The sequence below is a fragment of the Panthera uncia genome, chromosome A2 (genome assembly GCF_023721935.1).
Source record: "Panthera uncia isolate 11264 chromosome A2, Puncia_PCG_1.0, whole genome shotgun sequence".
Classification (NCBI taxonomy): domain Eukaryota; kingdom Metazoa; phylum Chordata; class Mammalia; order Carnivora; family Felidae; genus Panthera; species Panthera uncia.
Window position 1 is genome coordinate 25605540 of NC_064816.1, and position 19823 is coordinate 25625362.

General features: G+C 38.3%; 1 protein-coding gene across 11 annotated transcripts in view; it reads right to left on the reverse strand.

Moving 5' to 3' along the window:
• The window catches only part of CFAP20DC (CFAP20 domain containing), a 244604-nt gene that overhangs the window by 71955 nt on the left and 152826 nt on the right, over positions 1-19823 (reverse strand). For 10 of the 11 annotated variants that reach the window (XR_007459892.1, XR_007459893.1, XM_049640836.1 and 7 more), the window contains one exon: positions 11923-12297. Coding sequence is in view for 9 of the 11 variants with exons in the window: in XM_049640836.1 (XP_049496793.1) it covers positions 11923-12297 (375 nt within the window). In the remaining 2 variants the exon portion in view is untranslated. Of the gene's footprint in view, positions 1-9165; positions 9822-11922; positions 12298-19823 lie in introns of those variants that run through there. The other variant, XM_049640838.1, reaches the window with a different exon arrangement.

Sequence of the window (19823 nt, forward strand, 5' to 3'; positions counted from 1 at the left end):
AAAAAAAAAAAAAAAAAAAAAAAAAAAAGAAAAAAGGAAAAAAAAGGCATTTTGTAAATGCTGAAGAGTCAGTATCACTGGTAGGTTCAAATGTGTATTATTAAGAGTTTTGAAGTTATCACCAGAAAGTTTTGGAACCCAACATAATAGCAAGAAAAGTAGTAGAAATCCATTTTCCAAAGCTAATTTTAAAGTTTATTTTTTTCTTTTCTTTTCTTTTTTTTTTTTTTTAACGTTTATTTATTTTTGGGACAGAGAGAGACAGAGCATGAACGGGGGAGGGGCAGAGAGAGAGGGAGACACAGAATCGGAAGCAGGCTCCAGGCTCTGAGCCATCAGCCCAGAGCCTGATGCGGGGCTCGAACTCACGAACCGTGAGATCGTAACCTGAGCCGAAGTCAGACGCTCAACCAACTGAGCCACCCAGGCACCCCGCTAATTTTAAAGTTTAATTGGCATTTTATTATGAAGATTAATCTCCTCTCTATTGCTATTGGCAGACAGTGTTTAATGTCTACATTGATGTTTTAAATAATAGCTGATGGTAAATTAGTGTTCAGGCATCTGTTCACCAACTAGCACCCCCTGAAGACTGGTTTCAAAGTCCTGAGCATGTATCCCACACAAGAGTTTGCCCTGATTCACTGGGGATGCAGACCCACTAAAGATAAGAATGAAGGGAAGACAGAAGCCTCAGAGATGAGCTGCAAGTGACACATACGTGAGCAAATAGCTCTTTCACAATATATGGTAGCTTTTGGCATATGTCTTCACCATGCAAAGGGGTAAATCAAAATGTAAACAGCAGGCCACGGTGCAACTTGAAAAACTTTGCTAAATCGAAGGGATGACCTATCAACTGAACACAGCAGACATCAGAAGGCGGGCTATTTAAAAGAAACAACTGCTCAGAATCTAGACCGTGTTTTGTCAATGGCATTCATGTTGACCTAGGCTTAACCAGACCCAATGCCACCTCTGCAATGTCTGTCACAAATATTTTGGCTTGTAACCTGGAGACACTTCAAAACCCCTGACTCAATTTGTACTTCATCATCTATGCATACTAACCCCTTAGGAATGTCTCAGGTAGAGAATTCTCAGGTAATTTAAATGCAATAGTGGCAAAAGTCTTTGCAAAGAGGTTGCTTTGTATGTCATAACATATAGCTCTCTTTGGCGGGGCAGGGGTGGGGTGGGTAGAGGGCATGAAAGTATTTTTTTAATTGTTTTTTTAAGTTTATTTATTTATTTTGAGAGAGACAGAAAGCAGGGAAGAGGCAGAGAAAGAGACGGAGAGAGAGAGAATCCCAAGCAGGCTGTGCACTATCAGAGCGGAGCCCAATGTGGGGCTCGAACTCATGAACCGTGAGATCACAACCTGAGTAGCAACTAAGAGTTGGTCGCTCAACTGACTGAGCTGCCCAATCACCCTGCACCAAAGTATTTTTTTAAAATGATGCTTACATCGATGGGCTAAATTTGTATAGAATACCCTTTTATTCCACGACTTCCATACAATATACTTCTATCCATTTTGCCTTGGAAGTCAGCCTGCTAATTTTCAGAAAGAATTCTCGGACAATCATAGCTGAACTCTAATAACCTTAAAGGAAGTTGATAAACAATTTCTAATTTTCTAGCACCTATCTACTGAGTTCAAGGTACTTCTTGAGTTTAACAATCAACTAAGACTAGAAGGCAGTTAGTAAAGCTAAATGGAACACGTTTTATTTTTTTATTTTTAACGTTTATTTATTTTTGAGACAGAGAGAGACACAGCATGAACGGGGGAGGGGCAGAGAGAGAGGGAAACACAGAATCGGAAGCAGGCTCCAGGCTCTGAGCCATCAGCCCAGAGCCCGACACGAGGCTCGAACTCGCGGACCGCGAGATTGTGACCTGAGCTGAAGTCGGACGCTTAACCGACTGAGCCACCCAGGCGCCCCAGGAACACGTTTTATATTATATTCAAGGATATGCCATCTGTAAGGCAACTGTAGCCTTGTACATGGGCTAAGCACAGTAGTCATTCAATACACGGTAGTTTAAGATATTATTTAAAGAACCAGGAGGAAAACAATTACTGAGCCTGCTTATAGAAACGAAAATAGCAAAGCCAACCGATGTTTCTAGAGTGGGAAGATGATAACTTTAAGTTCAGATGTCAGTTTGGCTATACTGTAGTAATGACAGATACACCAACATCTGTGCATGCTTCTGCATATTAAAATACTGTAAAGCTTAAAGTCCCAATGGAAGTTAAGTTGCCACGTGATCACAGAATTTTTCTAGTGGCCTTTTTCTGGGGGTGGTGGTGCAGTGTAGTGGAAGGTGAGCCAGCTTTTCTGGCCAAAGTTCTAGGGTTTGATACTCTGCTTTGTCACCTACTAGATGTGAACTAGCTAAAACCTCTCTGCTTCCTGTTCTCTCAAATAGGAATAAGCCCTCTTGTGAGGGTGGGAGATGAAGACTGGACAGGAAGTGTGGGGCACCTTGTAGAGGGCTTGGCACACAGCAAATACGTACCCCAAAACCTTAAAGTCGCAAACAAGGTTCTTGAATCAAAGACCTTGATCTCAATGTGTCTAGGAAATACTGTCAGCCTGAGGCTTCTTCCATAAAACCGGGAAATGGCAAGCAATGACTTGCTCCTTTAAAATTAGGAAAACTAAGCCATCAAAGAAGATAGATTTCTTCAATAAACATTTGACTAGTAAGATGCTAACCTTAGCATTAGAATATTAGAGAACAGACAGTAAAAAGTTACAGTGTGTTGGCTAAACAACTAATGTGTTTTCATCGATTCATACTTCTGATAGTCTCTTAATTTTTGCCCAGTCTTTCTATCTACCATTTCTGAAATTCCTGAGAATCTGAAACTGCTCCTCTTCACCGAAGTAACTGGCACATTGTTTGCATACCTAGCTGTTTAGAAATGGAGATATTAAAATGTCCTACTTCTTTTTGCAATCTCATATCATCACCCAAATTTTGGTCCACATTTCCATTTTTAACTATTTAAACACACTTCTACTCTAGACCGTTTTGTCCACAATTAAATTGGACATGAGATGCAAAGAGTTTGTTTACTCAAAAGAACAAACTACTCTGTAGCATCACAAGTATTTGGACTGAAAAAGATACTCAAAAATTAAGACAGAGGGCTGGGAGCAAGTTCCACCTGGGAAACCTTGATGCTTAATGCAAATCCTTTTACTAGTGGCACCAATGTTATTTAAGCACCACATTCTGTAGCTTCAGTGATACCCCCTGCAGTGCATTGACAGATAAACTGAGATAATGACTCTTTTTTCAGAGGCAAGGAGAGAGAGTATAGTTTGGACAAAACAGGAAAACACACTCTTCTCCAAAGGCTATTAATTGGTAGGAGTGTCCAATGTAATGAATGAAGTGTTCTCACCATGGCTAACACTATGGTTTATAAAACTGCTGTTAGTCCTGTCCAAGTTAAATTCACTCCATCAACCACGAAGCTGCACATCTATAATTCAGCTCTGGGAACAAGGCAGGCGCACAGAGGGTACTCTCTGGGGAATGACCGGAAAGACATCAGGTTCTGCTTCTAAATATTTTTCTCTCTTTGTTGAACATTGAGAAAACACCAACATGTTACCTGGCAGAAGTGACCCATTAATTCATTCTTATGTTAGCACTTGATTCAACTATTAACAGAGGACAAGAAGCACATATAGCTATCACTTATTGAATAGTACCAATAATTAGTTTTTGGAATTCTACTGAATTTGAAAAAGTTTGTTTTAGAATGCCAGGCACACTGGTTTACATTTCTAACTACTCAGAAATAGGTACAAGAAAGCATATTTGTGGATTTTGGACTAAGTGTTCTACATGTACTATCTCATTTAATACTCATGATGACCCTATGGAATAAGTATTATTATTTTCTCCAAGTAGATAGATGAGATAACTGAGGTTCAAGGAGGTTAAGAAATGTGTCCAAGGCCACATAAGTTAAAAGAAGCAAAGTCAGAATTAAAATCCTGGTCTGTCTGATTTGAGCTGGGTGCTCTGAGGCATAGTGTCTACTGCTCTTGACTCTCAGAAGAATGAAAATGTAGATTGACATGCATAGAATTCTCTTTGGGGAAGGCCCTGAGGGTGGCAAAGATGAAGGCTGTCTATCAGGTGGCCCAGGAAAGCATGAGGCCAGTGGGCACCTGTAGTGGAAGCCTTGGAAGGAGGGAGAGTCACCGGGTGAACCTGCATAGTTGGGCCAGGATGATGGACATAATTACAACACGCAGAGCAACCTGACCCCAAAACAGGTGTTTTGCAACAATGGAATATTGTTGTAACCGAAGAAAGTCAGAGGTCAGAAAGACATTTATGAATTCTTTAAACAATGGGGTATTGTTGGAAAGACAGCTGCAAATGGCATACTTGAGTGGCAAATTCAAAGAGACAGATGGCTTCCCTTTGAACAAAGTATTATTATATACACTAGAAAATGCAGAACTTCATGTAATGGAACAGTGGCTTGAAAGCTCTAAAAATTTACAAAATCATTTTCCTCTAAGTTTATAGAGTACAAATTGCAAAGGACAGTAAACTTCTATTTAAAAAAAAAAATGGGCTCAAGTTCATCAGGGAGGCAGTGAAAGTAATCCCTTTTCATTATCCAAAGGAAATGGCTTGGCAATTCAAAAAAATTATACCATGGCTTTTAAAAGTGTCCTTCCACAATTCAGTTTTGATTTTTTAAAAATGAAAATGTGAAAATTAAACTAAAAAATTATATGAGATTCATTTTACTTTTTCCTTATAAAAAGCCATGTTTTTTTTTTTCTAAACAGAATACCTGAATTTTTTTTAAAAATTTTTTAACGCTTATTTATTTTTGAGACAGAGAGAGACAGAGCATGAACAGGGGAGGGGCAGAGAGAGAGGGAGACAGAGAATCTGAAACAGGCTTCAGGCTTTGAGCTGTCAGCACACAGCCTGACGCGGGGCTCGAACTCACGGACCGTGAGATCATGACCTGAGCCGAAGTTGGACGCTTAACCGACCAAGCCACCCAGGCGCCCCAAGAATACCTGAATTTTTAATTGGTAGCATATTTTGTCTTGTGACAATAACCATTCTTCAATAAGCTCAAACTTTTTCTGGAAACACAAAGCCTGTTATATACGTCTTTTTGTTTGTTTGTTTAAAGATGCACATAATGACATTTACAGGTTTAAAATGTTTCATTCAAAACTGTTTGAATGCAGTTATACATGTGGAAAAGTTTAATTACCAGCTATCTGCATGGTTGCGATATTACCCAGAGGGCTGTACTTGTTTCTTAATTAAAAATATTTGAACTTAATAATAGGGAACTCTATTTAAATATGAATAAAACATTGCAAGGAAGAAGTTTACCAAGTAGTTAGCAAATTAATTTCAGTAAGCGTTCCTTAAGAATTACTAGTCCTCTGTCATATCAGGGGATGTACCTCCGTTTGTAAGAACCTTTAATTTTCCCTTGTCATAGAGTCACCTCTCGTTGGCACTTTGGGAGATCAGATTTTCGATGGGGTGTCCACTTAGAATTCTTGATTGCAGTACCTTGATGGCTAAGTGGATGGCTCAGGTCTCCTCGCAGTCTTCCAGAGCCCAGTAAATTACATGACCATCCTCCTGGTCATTCAGGACACAAACCTGAGAATCATCCTTGATTCTGCCTGTTTCCTCCTCCCTTTGGCACCCCCCCCCCATTATGCCAGGAATCTGCCATTTTCTTCCTCTCCACTCTGATCTATCAGACTAATGCCTCAACTGTTTTCCCTGCTTCTATTCCTGCCTTGTTGCATCCATCTTGACACTGTGAAATGGAAGTTTTTGAATGTACATGTCATCGCCTTGCTTCAAACCCTACAAAGACTTGCCATTGCATTTGGAATAAAGGCCACCTTCCTCACCATGGCCTTCCTGACCTTACATCATTTGAGTCCTATGTACCTCTCTGCCCTCATCCTCTACTACTTTCCCCTTGCTCTTATGTCCCAGCTTTCTGACCTCCACTATTTCTCATAGATGTCCATTTCGGGAGCTTTGCACCTACTGTTCCTGATATCTGAAACATTATTCCTAGGTTCTCTGCATGGCTAGCTTCATCTTAAACTTTAAATCTCAGCTCAACTGTCACCTACTTTGTCAGGTAGTATATAAAGTATCCACCATTCTGGCCAACGCTGTTCTCTATTACATCACCTTGTTTTAGTCTTCCTGCACCTTTATCATAGCGTATGATGACTTTGAGTATTTTGCCTTCATGTCTTCATTGTCTGTGTTTCCCAACAGATACAAGCCCCCTGTCTGTTTTGGTTGGTGTATCTCTGGCACCTGGGGGAACACCTGCCCTGACAGGTGCTCAACAAAAGAGATGATGCTGTCACTTATCCAGAAGTAGAACCAGAACAGCTATAATTCATCACCTAGAAGTCCTTTATGTTAGAAACCCAGCCTAGGTGGTAGAAACCACCATCCATGTCAGCACTCTAAATTTATGGACTACAATGCTAGCCACCAAAGGGAAATTTCATACCTGCATTCATATAAGATTAGATGGACTTCTAGCCCCAGGATAATTGTCAAACTTTCTCTTGCATCAAATACATTTCCTCTGAGTCATACCAGTAGAATCCTCCTAGGTCTGACTGAGCTTATCATATCTCTGTTAGAATTCACTACTAGGAAACACTAGTTGAAGTATTAAATCTTAAATATCTTGAAGGAAAGCTTTTCATTCAAATGAAATCCATTTGTGGGGGCAATTAGGAAAGAAAGAAATAAAAGACATCCAGATTGGAAAGGCAGTAGAACTATTTCTATTTGCAATGACATGATCTTGTATATAGAAAATCCTAAGGAATTCATAAAAACACTATTAGAACTAATTAACATTCAGCAAGGTTGCAAGATATAAAAAAATCAATATAAAAATAAACTGCATTTCTATGAACACTAGCAATGAACAAATAAAAAATAAAATTAAGGAAATAATTCTATTCACAACAGCATCAAAAAATTTACTTAGGAATAAATTTAACAAAAGAAGTGCAGGATCTGTGTGCTGAAAATTATAAAACATTGCTGAAAGAAATTAAAGAAACAAACAGAAAGATATCCATGGATTGGAAGGCTTAATATTGTTAAGATGTTAAGATATTCCCCAAATCGATTTAAAGATTCAATGCAATCCTAGTTGCCTTTTTTTTTTTTCAGAAATTGACAAGTTGATCCTCAAATTCCTATGGAAATGCAAAAAGAATCCAGAAAACAAAGCACAAAGTTGAAGGGGTCACACTTCCTGATTTCAAAGGCCTACTATAAAACTAGGAATCAAGACAGTGTGGTACTGCATAGAGACAGACATATAGATAAACAGAATAGAACTGAGAAGTCGGAAATAAACTTTTACATGCACGGTCAACTGATTTTCAAAAAGGGTGACAGACAATTCAATGGGAAAAGACAGTCTTTCAACTGACAGTGCTGGCACAAGTGAATATTCACAGGCAAAAAAATGTAGTTGAGGGGCGCCTGGGTGGCGCAGTCGGTTAAGCGTCCGACTTCAGCCAGGTCACGATCTCGCGCTCCGTGAGTTCGAGCCCCGCGTCAGGCTCTGGGCTGATGGCTCGGAGCCTGGAGCCTGTTTCGGATTCTGTGTCTCCCTCTCTCTCTGCCCCTCCCCCGTTCATGCTCTGTCTCTCTCTGTCCCAAAAATAAATAAAAAACATTGAAAAAAAAATTAAAAAAAAAATGTAGTTGAACCTCTATTCCCACTGTAGACAGAAATCAGCCAGAACTGGATCATAGCACAAAATTTAAGAGTTAAACTATAAAATTCTGGGGCGCCTGAATGGCTCAGTCTGTTAAGCGTCAACTTTAGCTCAGGTCATGATCTTGCAGTTCGGGAGTTCGAGCCCCACTCTGGCCTCTGTACTGACAGCTCAGAGCCTGGAGCCTGCTTTGGATTCTGTGTGTTTCTTTCTCTCTGCCCCTCCTCTGCTCATGCTCTGTCTCTCTCTGTCTCTCAAAAAGAAATAAAACATAAAAGAAAAAAAAATTTTAAAAAGAGTTAAACTATAAAATTCTTAGAAGAAAACATAGGAATAAACTCTGTGACCTCGGATCAGGCAACCATTCTTAGATATGACACAAAAGCATAAGCAACAGAAGAAATAAATAAACTAGACTTCACCAAAATGAAAAAACTTCTATTGCTTCAAAAGATAGCCAAAGAAATGAAAAGACAAGTTACAGAATGGGAGAGTATACTTGCGTATCATGTATCTAAGAAACTGTATCCAAACTCTTAGACCTGGATACTACAAAGACAAATAATTCAATGAAAAAATAGGCCAAAGGTCTGAATAGGTGTTTTTCCAAAGGAGATATACAAATGGGCTGATACGTTTAAAAAATAAAAAATTAAAAAAAAAAATAAATAAACATTAAAAAAATTAAAAAAAAATAAATAAAGTAATGAACTGGCAAAAAAAAAAAAAACAAAAAAAAACAAAAAAAAAACCAAAAAAAACAAATGGGCTGATACGTGTACAAAAAGATGCTCAACAGCTTTAGTCATTAGGGAAAAGCAAATCCAAACCACAAGGAGATGCCACTTTACACACTAGGATGGCTGAAATGAAAAAGGCAGACAATAACGAGTGTTGACCGAGATGTGGAGAAATCCCCCAACCTTGCTTTGCTGGTGGGAATGTAATATGGTGCAGCTGCTTAGGGAAACAGTTTGGCAGTTTCTCAAAAGTTAAATGTAAAGTTCCATATGACCTGGCAATTCCACTCCTAGGTATACACCCAGGAGGACTGAAAACATATGTCCACACAAAAATGTGCATATGAATGTTCATAGCAGCATCTTTCATTATAGCCAAAGAGTGGAAACAACCAACTATCAACTGATAGATGAATAAGCAAATATGGCACACCCACATAATGGATTATTATTCAGGCATAAAAAGAAATGGAAAGCTACAACATAGAAAGAACTTGAGAACATCATGCTAAATCAAAGAAGTCAGACACAAAAGGGCACACTGTGTCTGATTTCCTTTATAGGAAATGTCCAGAACAGGCAAATCCATAGAGACAGGAAATAAATTAATGGTTTCTGGGAGTTTGGGGGAAGCAGGCAATGGGGAATGACTATTAATGGGAACAGAGTTTCTTTTGGGGTGATAATAGTGATCTAGGATTAGTGGTCATGGTTGCATAACTCTGTGAATGCACTAAAAAAGGCTGAATTTTGTATTGTGTGAAGTAAATATTAGTGAATTATTAAAACAAAAGTCACCACCATGGTTTTCTGGGACCTGGGGAAAAAAATCCTTTCACAGAGTTAGCAACACACAGCACTCTTGAGGAAACTTGTTTTCACAGATTCTTAGCTGCAGCTATTAAGTGGAGAGAACGTCGGGTATTAGCACCCTTTCACTTATGACCATGAATTTCCTTTTTAAAGGAAGAACATTGGAAGAACACTCCATTCCCATCGTAAATTCACCCTGAAATGGGGCAAGGTGCCTATGCCTTCAATAATTTTACACCCTATTAAATTGAGGTTACCACATTCACAAATGCGAGCCGCAGATTGCAGTGATCATGTGGGTTGTAGAGATCACATTTTATTAACCTGAATTTTGACACGGAGGTCAAACCTCTCTGCACAAATGGTAAGCAGTGCCTTTGTGCCTTGATCCCCTCAACAAAAGATGAAGCTCCTTCCCTCTTTGATCCTCTTGAAGGGAGTACTCTGTCAGTCTCCTTAGCTGTAAAATGGAACAATAAAAAATGGAATGCTGTACAGAGGGCTCCCATGCAGAAGGGACATGTGTCAGGTTTGTGCTTTGTAATTGGCAGTGAGCAGCTGTGAGAAGGGTCTCTTGAGACAACCCAAATGGTGTCTGCATACTGGCTTTTCCTAAAAGCCTCTTAAATTAACAGGATGGGTAAGGAAAGTGCCTTACTCTCTCTCCAACCTTTCATTATTCCCTGGTATTATCTTAGAGCGCTATTTTTCAGACAGTGGACTTGGGTGAGTGGCCAGCTACTTAAAGTCCTTGGCTGAGTGGCCAGCTACTTAAAGTCCATTTGTGCCTCCAGCTCCCAAGGTGCTTTTTGTGCTCTGGTTTTATTTCCACAGAAAGATGGAAAGATAAAAAATAAACAATCTTTTGGCTATATTACGATGACAGATTTTACCTAGTAGAAGGGTGGTGGCAAAAAGATTAGGGGAAAATGGACTGGAAGACTTCTTCAAGACTTGCTTTGGCTCTGGTTTTTGGCAGCCCAGCCAAGTGGAGCACCATTGTAGAATAAATCTGTCAGGTTAGTTTATTAGCTGTATTCCACTTGTTAGCACACCAAAGAAAAAAAATTACAGTTAGGTAGAACATTTGTTTTGGAACTATTTTCAAAAAAAAAAAAATGAGAAACATGCAAAAATAATCCTGACAACTTTTATCCTAAACCACCATGCAACAAATCCATTTTCATTATGTTAGGTGATTTACTACTTTCTTGTGTGCATGCATGCACACATGCATCAAATGTGGGAAATAAGAGGAATGCACATTCCGGTTTTATCTGGATCTTTCTTGAGGAGTGGCCACCATTTAGAGAAGAGTCAGCATGTATTTATGTGGCCCAGAGTGGTGGACACAGGCAGCATTTCTGGACTCAGCTTCAAGTTCTAACTCATCAACTAACTAGCTGCTGCCCTTGAACACAGTGCATAACCATTCTGAACTTCGGTTTCTTCATCTGGAAAACGAGGATGAAGGTCTTCACCTCTCTGGTCATTGTGAGGATTAAATACTTCAGGAAAAAGGGGCTGGCATGGTCAATGCTAAGAAATATTAGCTGTTTCTATTTTGTTAATGATGATGTACGTGTGTGTTCCTTGTGTGAGTGAATAGTCCACCCTAAATTGCTTAGAACATAATTGAGCCAAAGCTTTACAGTATAACACATACAGAATACTTAGGATATGACAAATAGAGTAAACCTTTAATGTTTAAAAAAAGTGAAATACTGGGGTGCTTGGGTGGCTCGGTGGGTTAAGCATCTGGCTCTTGACTTCAGTTCAGGTCATGATCTTACGGTCCAAGGGTTCAAGCCGCACATCGGGTTCTGCCTGGCTGTGCAGAGCCTGCTTGGGATTTTCTCTGCCTCTCCCCTGCTCGTGTGCTCTATGTCTCTCAAAATAAAGAAATAACCTTAAAAAGATGGAATATAAGTTCATTTGTTCTGCAGAGCTTCATTTGTTCTCTGGTTTCTAAGTGCAGCTCTGGGGGGGTTGAAGGAAGAAAAGTACTAACATAGGAAGGAAGAAAATCAATCTGATGGACATGAATATAGCCACCAAACTAGCCTAGGGATTTCTTCAATGACACTACTCTATGGTTAACCTTCACTCATGCCATTTATTATTTGGGGGAACTGCTGCAAAGAGACCAGAAAGTGAATAGAATAATGATATTTTTATGGCTCCTAATGTAGATTTTTATCGAAAATCTGTCAATTTTACTGGCAAGCCTTTGGCTCAAAAAATAAGATCTTCGTTTGTAATTTGCAGGCAGTGATAACTAAAATTATGAGAAGTAACTGGGAAATAAAAAAATAACTATGATGATAATTATCTTTCTCATTAAAAACAAGAGGCATTCTATTATCACTGGGATGTGCAATATACTCTTTTAACAGCTGCTGCTACTGAGCTACAACACATCCGAATACGAAGGCAAATACATTACTGATCACCCAAATGATGAAAAATAGGTACTGCTGAAAATGTGTGCAAAATGGAACAGAACAGAAACACAGCAGGATGTGCTGCCGGCCTCTGCAGACCAGAGCGAAACCACTTACAGCTACTTCAGGAATCGGTCTCAGCTTTTCTCCCGAGATTTCCTTTAGGGACGTTTTGTTTATTGAAGTTGGTACTTGATGGGCTGGTAGGTCCTTTGCTTTGATAACAGCATCTGGAGTTTTCTGAGAGGATTCACTTCTTCTGGGGGGAGAACGGCATGGTGTAGGCACCAAACTCGTTTGAAAGTCTTTTCTATCTATCTGCTTCGCCAAGGAATTCTGGCTTTCTGATGCTCTTGCTTCTGCGTAGACACTTTTTAGAGGTCCTGTATCTGTCCGCCTTGTAGCCGTCCCCCGCGTGCTCTCTACTGTTAACTGAGTTAACCCTGAAGGGCTAGTTGTTGGGCCCAAGGAACCCTGGATACTGTAGTTACCCTACGTAGGGGAACAAAGTGAAACTATTTTGAGCCAAAATTTATGGTGAAGAAGCTAGTGAGAACAGTTTTTAATAAGTTCACTTATTCTCTGAACAAAAGCAAAAGTATAGCTATCCTATTTTATTCTGCAATAAAAATATAAGTAACTAAAAACAGCAATGCAATGCAAATAGGTATAAATCGTTTGCTAAGATACCCTGCTAGATGGTATCTGGTCTTGATAAGGCATATAGGAAGTAGTCACCAAAATTATAGGCGTTTCAAGAAAGCATGTGAAAGAAGAGGATCCATAGGAAGTTACTTTAGAATTATATACTTTGACTTTCTAATAAGCTAAGTCCATGGGAAGAGAAAGAGCTAGAACTAATTTAGCTTATTTAGGCAGGGAAATGTTACTCTAAAAACAAATTGGCCTATCAAAGTACCTTTTTCTTATACTATTGTAGAGAAGTTTTATTCTTCAAGAGCAACAGGTAATAAACATGTTTTGTGAAATATTTTTCTTACATGAAAATTTCAATTATAGCTATTTTTTTTCCATAAGACATGAGCATCATTAAATACAATTATTTGGAAAGCTAAAAAGGAAAGCAACATGAAATTTACAAGTATGTAGTTCTGGGGTCATCCCTGGGAAAGCAAAAATTAAAAATTTTAAATCTGAGAAAGGACGAACTGCAAACATAAAATCAATGGCTGTGAAAATAAATAATGGAAATGAGAAATTCAGGGCTATTTCATTTGGTAGATTTTTCTGCTATAAAATAAGAAATTTAAAAACAAACTAGTGCAGGGGCACCTGGGTGGTTCAGTCAGTTAAGTGTCCGACTTACGCTCAGGTCATGATCTCACTGTTCATGGGTTCGAGCCTCGAGTCAGGCTCTGTGCTGACAGCTCAGAGCCTGGAGCCCGCTTTGTATTCTGTGTCTACTCTCCCCCCCATCCCTGTTCACGCTCTGTCTCTCTCTCTCAAAAGTGAATAAACTTAAAATAATTTTTTTTAAAAACAAACTAGTGCAATCATTGCTTATACGTGCCATGGTAGATTTTTCCAATTTGTCTTATTTATTTAAGTATTTAAATTATGTAGGGGCACCTGGGTGGCTCAGTCGGTTAAGCCTCTGACTCTTGATTTTGGTTCAGGTCATGATCTCATGGTTTGTGGGTTCACCACATCGGGCTCTGAGCTGTGCAGCCTGCTTGGGATTCTGTCTCCCTCTCTCTCTGTCCCTTCCCCACTCACTATCTATCTCTCAAAATAAATAAAAGTAAACTTTAAATATGTGAATATGCAATAAATAGATATTAAACATGTAAATATGTAATAAAAGGATATTAAAATGATAAACTGAGGACAGAAAAAAAATCAATAAAAGCAGAGTACATTTTAAAGACATTATGTGATGTCTTAGAATATGTATCTTACATTCAGTTTCAGTAAGCTATTCCCTACTCTTCCATTTGTAGCCACAAAGAACCAAACATCTAGTTATTCCCCAAATTTGGTATTTTTTAATCTTTTTTTTTTGTTTTTAATTTATATATATATATATATATAGAGAGAGAGAGAGCTTAAGCAGGGGAGGGGCAGAGGGAGAGAGAGAGAGAAGTGTGGATCCCAACCCTGGGATCATGACCTGAGCCAAAATCAAGAGTCTCACACTCAACCATCTGAGCCACCCAGGTGACCCTGGAACAGATTTTAATTCAGTCTCACTGCTAGATAGTGCTAACTCTTCTCTAACTTAAAAAAAAAAACAAACAACAGGGGCACCTGAGTGGCTCAGTCGGTTGAGCGTCTGACTTTGGCTCAGGTCATGATCTCACAGTTGGTGGGTTTGAGCCCCTTGTTGGGCTCTGTGCTGATAGCTTAGAGCCTGGAGCCTGCTTTGGATTCTGTGTCTCCCTCTTTCTGCCCCTCCCCCACTCACACTCTGTCTCTTAAAAATGAATAAATGTTAAAAAAATAAAAAAAACAAAAAAAACAACTCTTGTTTAATTTTCTATAATTGTTAGATACAATTGGCAGTGGGATTTCTTTGAACAAAAGACCCTCTACTAATTCATTTCCATCATATTTCAATAATAAAAACATGTACCATCTATTTAAAACAGATTGGCCTTAAAAATAGGTTGGTTAAGCACAGAAGGTATAATTATGCATCTTTGGGCCACAATCTTTGGATCACTCTGGGATTCCATTTTGTATATGACATGGGCAGAAGTTAGGAGCTTTTGCAATAAAATATTTATTAAGCTCCTTCTATGAGGAAGGCATTTTCTAGGCACCATATAAGATACACAGGTAAGAACATGGGCACTGACCTCGGGAGGCACAAAGTCTTAAAGGCAAAAAAAGCATAAAGCAGAGAGATAGATACCTACAAAAGTAATAATTTCATAAGGTAGAAGGCAGTAAATATCATTCCAAAAGTTTCAGATGTACTATTATGAGAATTTAGAGGGATGCATCAAAAGTTAGATGTTTGCTACATCATTTTAAAAACACTTTAAAAATAAAATTATTATAAGAAGTCTATTTTTTGCACCTGTGGGTGGGTCAGAGTACAGCCTTTTCTTCCCCCCCAGTAGTTTACTCAGGTGTAAAATTATTTCTTTTTGCTTGGCATGAGTGGTGATTACATACACAGAAATACTGATGAGCTGTGTATGGACATTCATCTCACATTTTTCCTAAGATATGCCCTGGTTGGGCGATGGGCTGAGGAGGACAGATTTAGCTGTATTCCCTGGTGAGCATTCTCCTGGTTGTACTGTATTTCCACGGTATTGTTTCTATGCTATTTTAAATATATGGAATAGATAAATAACTGGAGAATCTGGGCAGAGTGAAAAAGGCTTGCTTACTTTGGCTGCCCCAGAACCAATTCTGGTTTACCCCAGATTCTGAAAGGGAATTAGGATAAACGAGAAAGGGAAGAGATATAGGAGAATAATACTTTGATTTAAATTGGGTCGGCTTCTCTTTTAGGGAGGAAATAAATAGAGAATAAAACCTAGTAATGTATTTTCTAGGAGTGGTACACTGGCAAAGCCCTATTCCTTTCTTTAGCAACACTTTGATTTACTAAAATAGATGATATACATATAGATGATATTTATTGATTTCGTAAACGTAATACCTTTGGGCTCGACATGCTGTTTGATTAATTTTTTCTTATATAACATATGCATTTGTTATATGCATTAGAAGTTAGCTTACTACGACCTGATTGAAAAACAACCACTCTTTCCCCTTTGGTTTATCACTCAGCTACTGAAAACCTGTACAGCAATTGAATATAATTTGTCAGAGTGGTAAAGAAATTGTCATGCCATTTTCACATTCCAATCATCTGTTCATCTGTTTCTCAGAAGAACAAATACAAAATGCTTTTGATTTAACTTAATATATTTTTTTTAAAAGTCCCAAATCTCTTGAACCGTTTGTCTTCTGGGCTCAGAGGCATTTGTTTGTTAAATATTCAATCACGCCCCAGTGCTGGGAACATCAATAGAGTTTGCCTGATTAACTGTAGCACAGCATATGTACGCTGAAGATGAGAATGATTTCCCCAAGGACCAGCACTTCCTCTGCTGAACTATGTTTCTTAAAAGGACATGCAGATGGGCATTTGGACAATAATTTCTGGACGCACAGAATGGATTGTTCTTGCTGAGCTGTAATTTTAAAAAGATAATTTTAATGACTCTTGAGGGCCACCTACTTGGAGCAGATGGGACCCAGGCTCTTTGTATCAAAACTTTAATGTTGAGTGAGTCAGGATGGAACTCTGTTTTAGCCTTTGTGAAAGTGGATAATCATATTTATTTATATTTCAATTGATTTTTTAATTCAGCCCACCGTGAAAAAACATCTTCTATAACATTTTTAAAAGTTCTATAAAAAAACATGTCTGCAATATTCCAAACACACCTTTGATGGCAGTTCTGAATTTGTAATTGAGGTGGAGTCAGCAGGAGTTTTTACTTTTGTCCAATGTTTTAGTGACTAAATGTATGAACTGACAGCATCTTTTAGTTGGGACATTAGCGCTAGCAGCCAATAGAGATGATATAGGTATATACTTCCATTGTCACCTAAAGAGCACAATTATTTACATAGATACAGTTAAAGACATGAGTCATAACAGAGTGAGGAAAATAATTTCTTCTTGGGGCACCTGGTTGGCTCAGTGGGAGGAGCATGTGACTCTTGGTCTCAGGGTCATGAGTTCGAGCCACACGCATGCAGAGATTACTTAAAACTAAAATCTTGGGGCACCTGGATGGCTCAGTCAGTTAAGTGTCCAACTCTTGATTTCTGCGCAGGTCAAGTTCCCACAGTTCGTGGGATGGAGCCCCATGTCAGGCTTTGCTCTGACAGCATGGAGCCTCCTTGGGATTCTCTCTCTCCTCTATCTCTGCTGCTCTCTCTCTCTCTCTCTCTCTCTCTCAAAATAAATAAATAAATAAAGATTTTAAAAAATCTTAAGGGGCACCTGGGTGGCTCAATTGGTTGAGTGTCCCACTCTTGGGTTTCGGCTTAGGTTGTGATCCCAAGGCTGTGGAATTGAGACCCTCATTAGGCTCCATGCTGAGTGTGGAGCCTGCCTGCAATCCTCTCTCTCTTTCTCTCTGTCCCCTCCCCCTCGCTCTTTCTCTCCTCTGCCGCTCATCCCCACTCGTGCTCTCTCTCTCTCTCTCAAATAAAAATAAATAAAATCTTAAAAAAAGATTATCTTCTTTGATGATAATAAGATTGACCACTCAAATGTATCTTAAAGGTCTTCACTAACAACCAGCCCCAAGAAGTATTTTTACTTCCACCTCTTGAATTTTACAGGAAACTATTAAAGTAATACAGTTCTCTCTGGGTGGCAAAGATAACTGATAGTGGTAACTTATAATGCATTTTACTAACTAGTTTATAAGGAAGTAAAACGAAAAGAAGATGTAAGTGTTTCTAACAGGTAATTAATCTGCAACATGCTTGATATTAAAAGGGGTTGGGGAAATTATTTTTGTAAATATCTTTACCTATAGCCAATGATGCTTCACAGACAAATCATAGCAGAAGTTAGAAGGACTCTACGGGATGGGCAAACACCATCATGTGAATATTTGGGGAAAATGATGAGACTCCTTTGTTTAAGACAGAAACATATTTTTCTATAAGTTAAGACTTCATGCTCTTTTAGCTGATAACAATTTAAAGATTTCTTGTGGAAACTCTATCCACAATCAAATATTTACCTGCAAGATGTTTATCTTTTAGCAAAAGTGGCATAATGATATTCTAAGCAGACGAGAGTTTTATAATGTTTTTACTTGCCTACAAAAATGAAGAACCAAGTCACAAGAACCAAGGGACCTGTGACTTCTGCAGAGAAGAAGAGAGCTTCAAAAGATAATAATAAAGACATATAGGGGCTCCTGGGTGGCTCAGTCAGGTAAGCGTCTGACTTCAGCTCAGGTCATGATTTCTCCGTTCATGAGTTTGAGCCCTGCATAGGGCTCTGTGCTGACAGCTCAGAGCTTGGAGCCTGCTTTGGATTCTGTGTCTCCCTCTCTCTCTCTGGCCCCCACCACCCCCTGCTTGTGCTCTGTCTCTCTGTCTCTCAGTCTCTCAAAGGTGAATAAATGTTAAAAAAACTTTCTAAAGATAATAGTAAAGACATATAGATGTGAACAGCCTTAAAAAGTTTCTCATGCAAATTAAGTATTAAATTTGCCTGGTAGGTTTACAGAATATGTTATGTTGTAATTCATAATATACAGGAATAAAAATGCAAGGCCATATATTCAAAATAGAGGCCTTCCATTTTTTCCCCAACACATACATTGACATTTAAAAGTTTTTAAAGGCTACACAGAATTATAAGCAGCCTCAAATGGAGTAAATATTCTTTCTATTTTGTGTATGCATGTGTGTGTGAGAAAGTAATTCAAATTCATTAGTTAAGTGCACAGGGGTGAATGTTTTGTAGACGAACTCAGAAATCTAAACTATCAGGAAAAAAATAGAACGAAACAGCTTAACTGCTGAGTGTTAACAAAAAAGTACCTTGAAAGCAAAAATAATGGGAAAGCTGACAGGGAGGACAAAAAGGGTCCTTTTACGCCGTTGTTGGTGAATTTGTTCTCTGCAGCCCTCTATGGAGTTAGATGGGGAGAAGATCTGGAAGCTTCCGCTAATTTGAATTCTCTAAGTAGTCAGTCTACATAATTCATGTCCAACTATGGATAATTTTTTGGTTTAATGTTCCAATTTGGATTGTGATACAGGACAAATTACCTGGCCTTGCAAGTATCTACTTTAGTGTGTGATGCACAGCCAGAGGTTTGGGGAAAAAAATGATGGTATTTCCAAATGAAAAATTAAGTTAGGGGAGTAATAAAATATTAATATAAAGCTAACTATCTCAAGTTGTAAACCAGGCGTATACTCAAAGCCACGTTGGGAATAATGGCATAAAATACAATGTAGAGATGATAACAGTAACAGGCTTTTTTTCCTTTCAGATGCTGCAATAGTGTGAAAGGAGCTTTCAAGGATAATTCACTTTACATGGTAGTCTTGATTTTATAGCTATATATTTCCATAGTGTGCTTTTCAAATAAGAAGTACAAACTCAAAATTAATTGAGTATCAGAAATATTAGTATACATGGCTGCCTAGGGAATAAAATATATAGTACAGCAAAGAGAAGAGCATATGCAAAAAAAGAAAACTTATAATTTTGAGGCTCTCACACTAATGAAGATCTCAGATGTGAATTAATGAATAGGCACTTAAATTACAAAATCAATATATCACTGAAAGCTTATTTTAATTAGCTTTTACTATTGTATGTGTACTTTCCCTCTAGCTATCATAATAACACGATTTGATTTTGCTTAGTTTACATACTACTGAATATACCTAATTTCCCTTTAAAAATACTCAATGGTCTACCATCAAATAAAGTCTTTTAACTACAAGTTACAAACCTAAAGCATAGTAAGTAAGTAATTATACTCATTTTTCCACCGTTATTTATAACATAACATTGTTTTCCTTAAGTATAATTATGTTACTCTAAGGATATAATGTTCTCAAATAATTCAACTAATATAGTAAGGATGACTAAACTAACCGAACTGATTTTTCTTCAAAGACTATATGTAAATAAACATTTGAAATATGTAATCCAATTTCCCATTGACTTACACAATTAATAAATGGGAGAAGTAATCCTACAGAAAAAGAAATGACCAAAAAAGCCCCAAACAAAACAATTTGATAAAGAAGGGATCATCACAAATTCTAGAACTCATTTAAATACAACCCGACATTTTTGTTGGTCATGTTTTCTATTTTAGTTTGTGTCTTGTTCTTGCCTCTAACAACAAACCCTAAAGCCTGTATATGACAAGGCTTCTGCCCTTCTCTCTGGCTGCCACTGTTAGCAGGCTCCCACTAAAGGTGGGCCAGGACCAGTGTTAGCAATGAGATGGTCCGAGTATAGGCTCTAGCCGTAT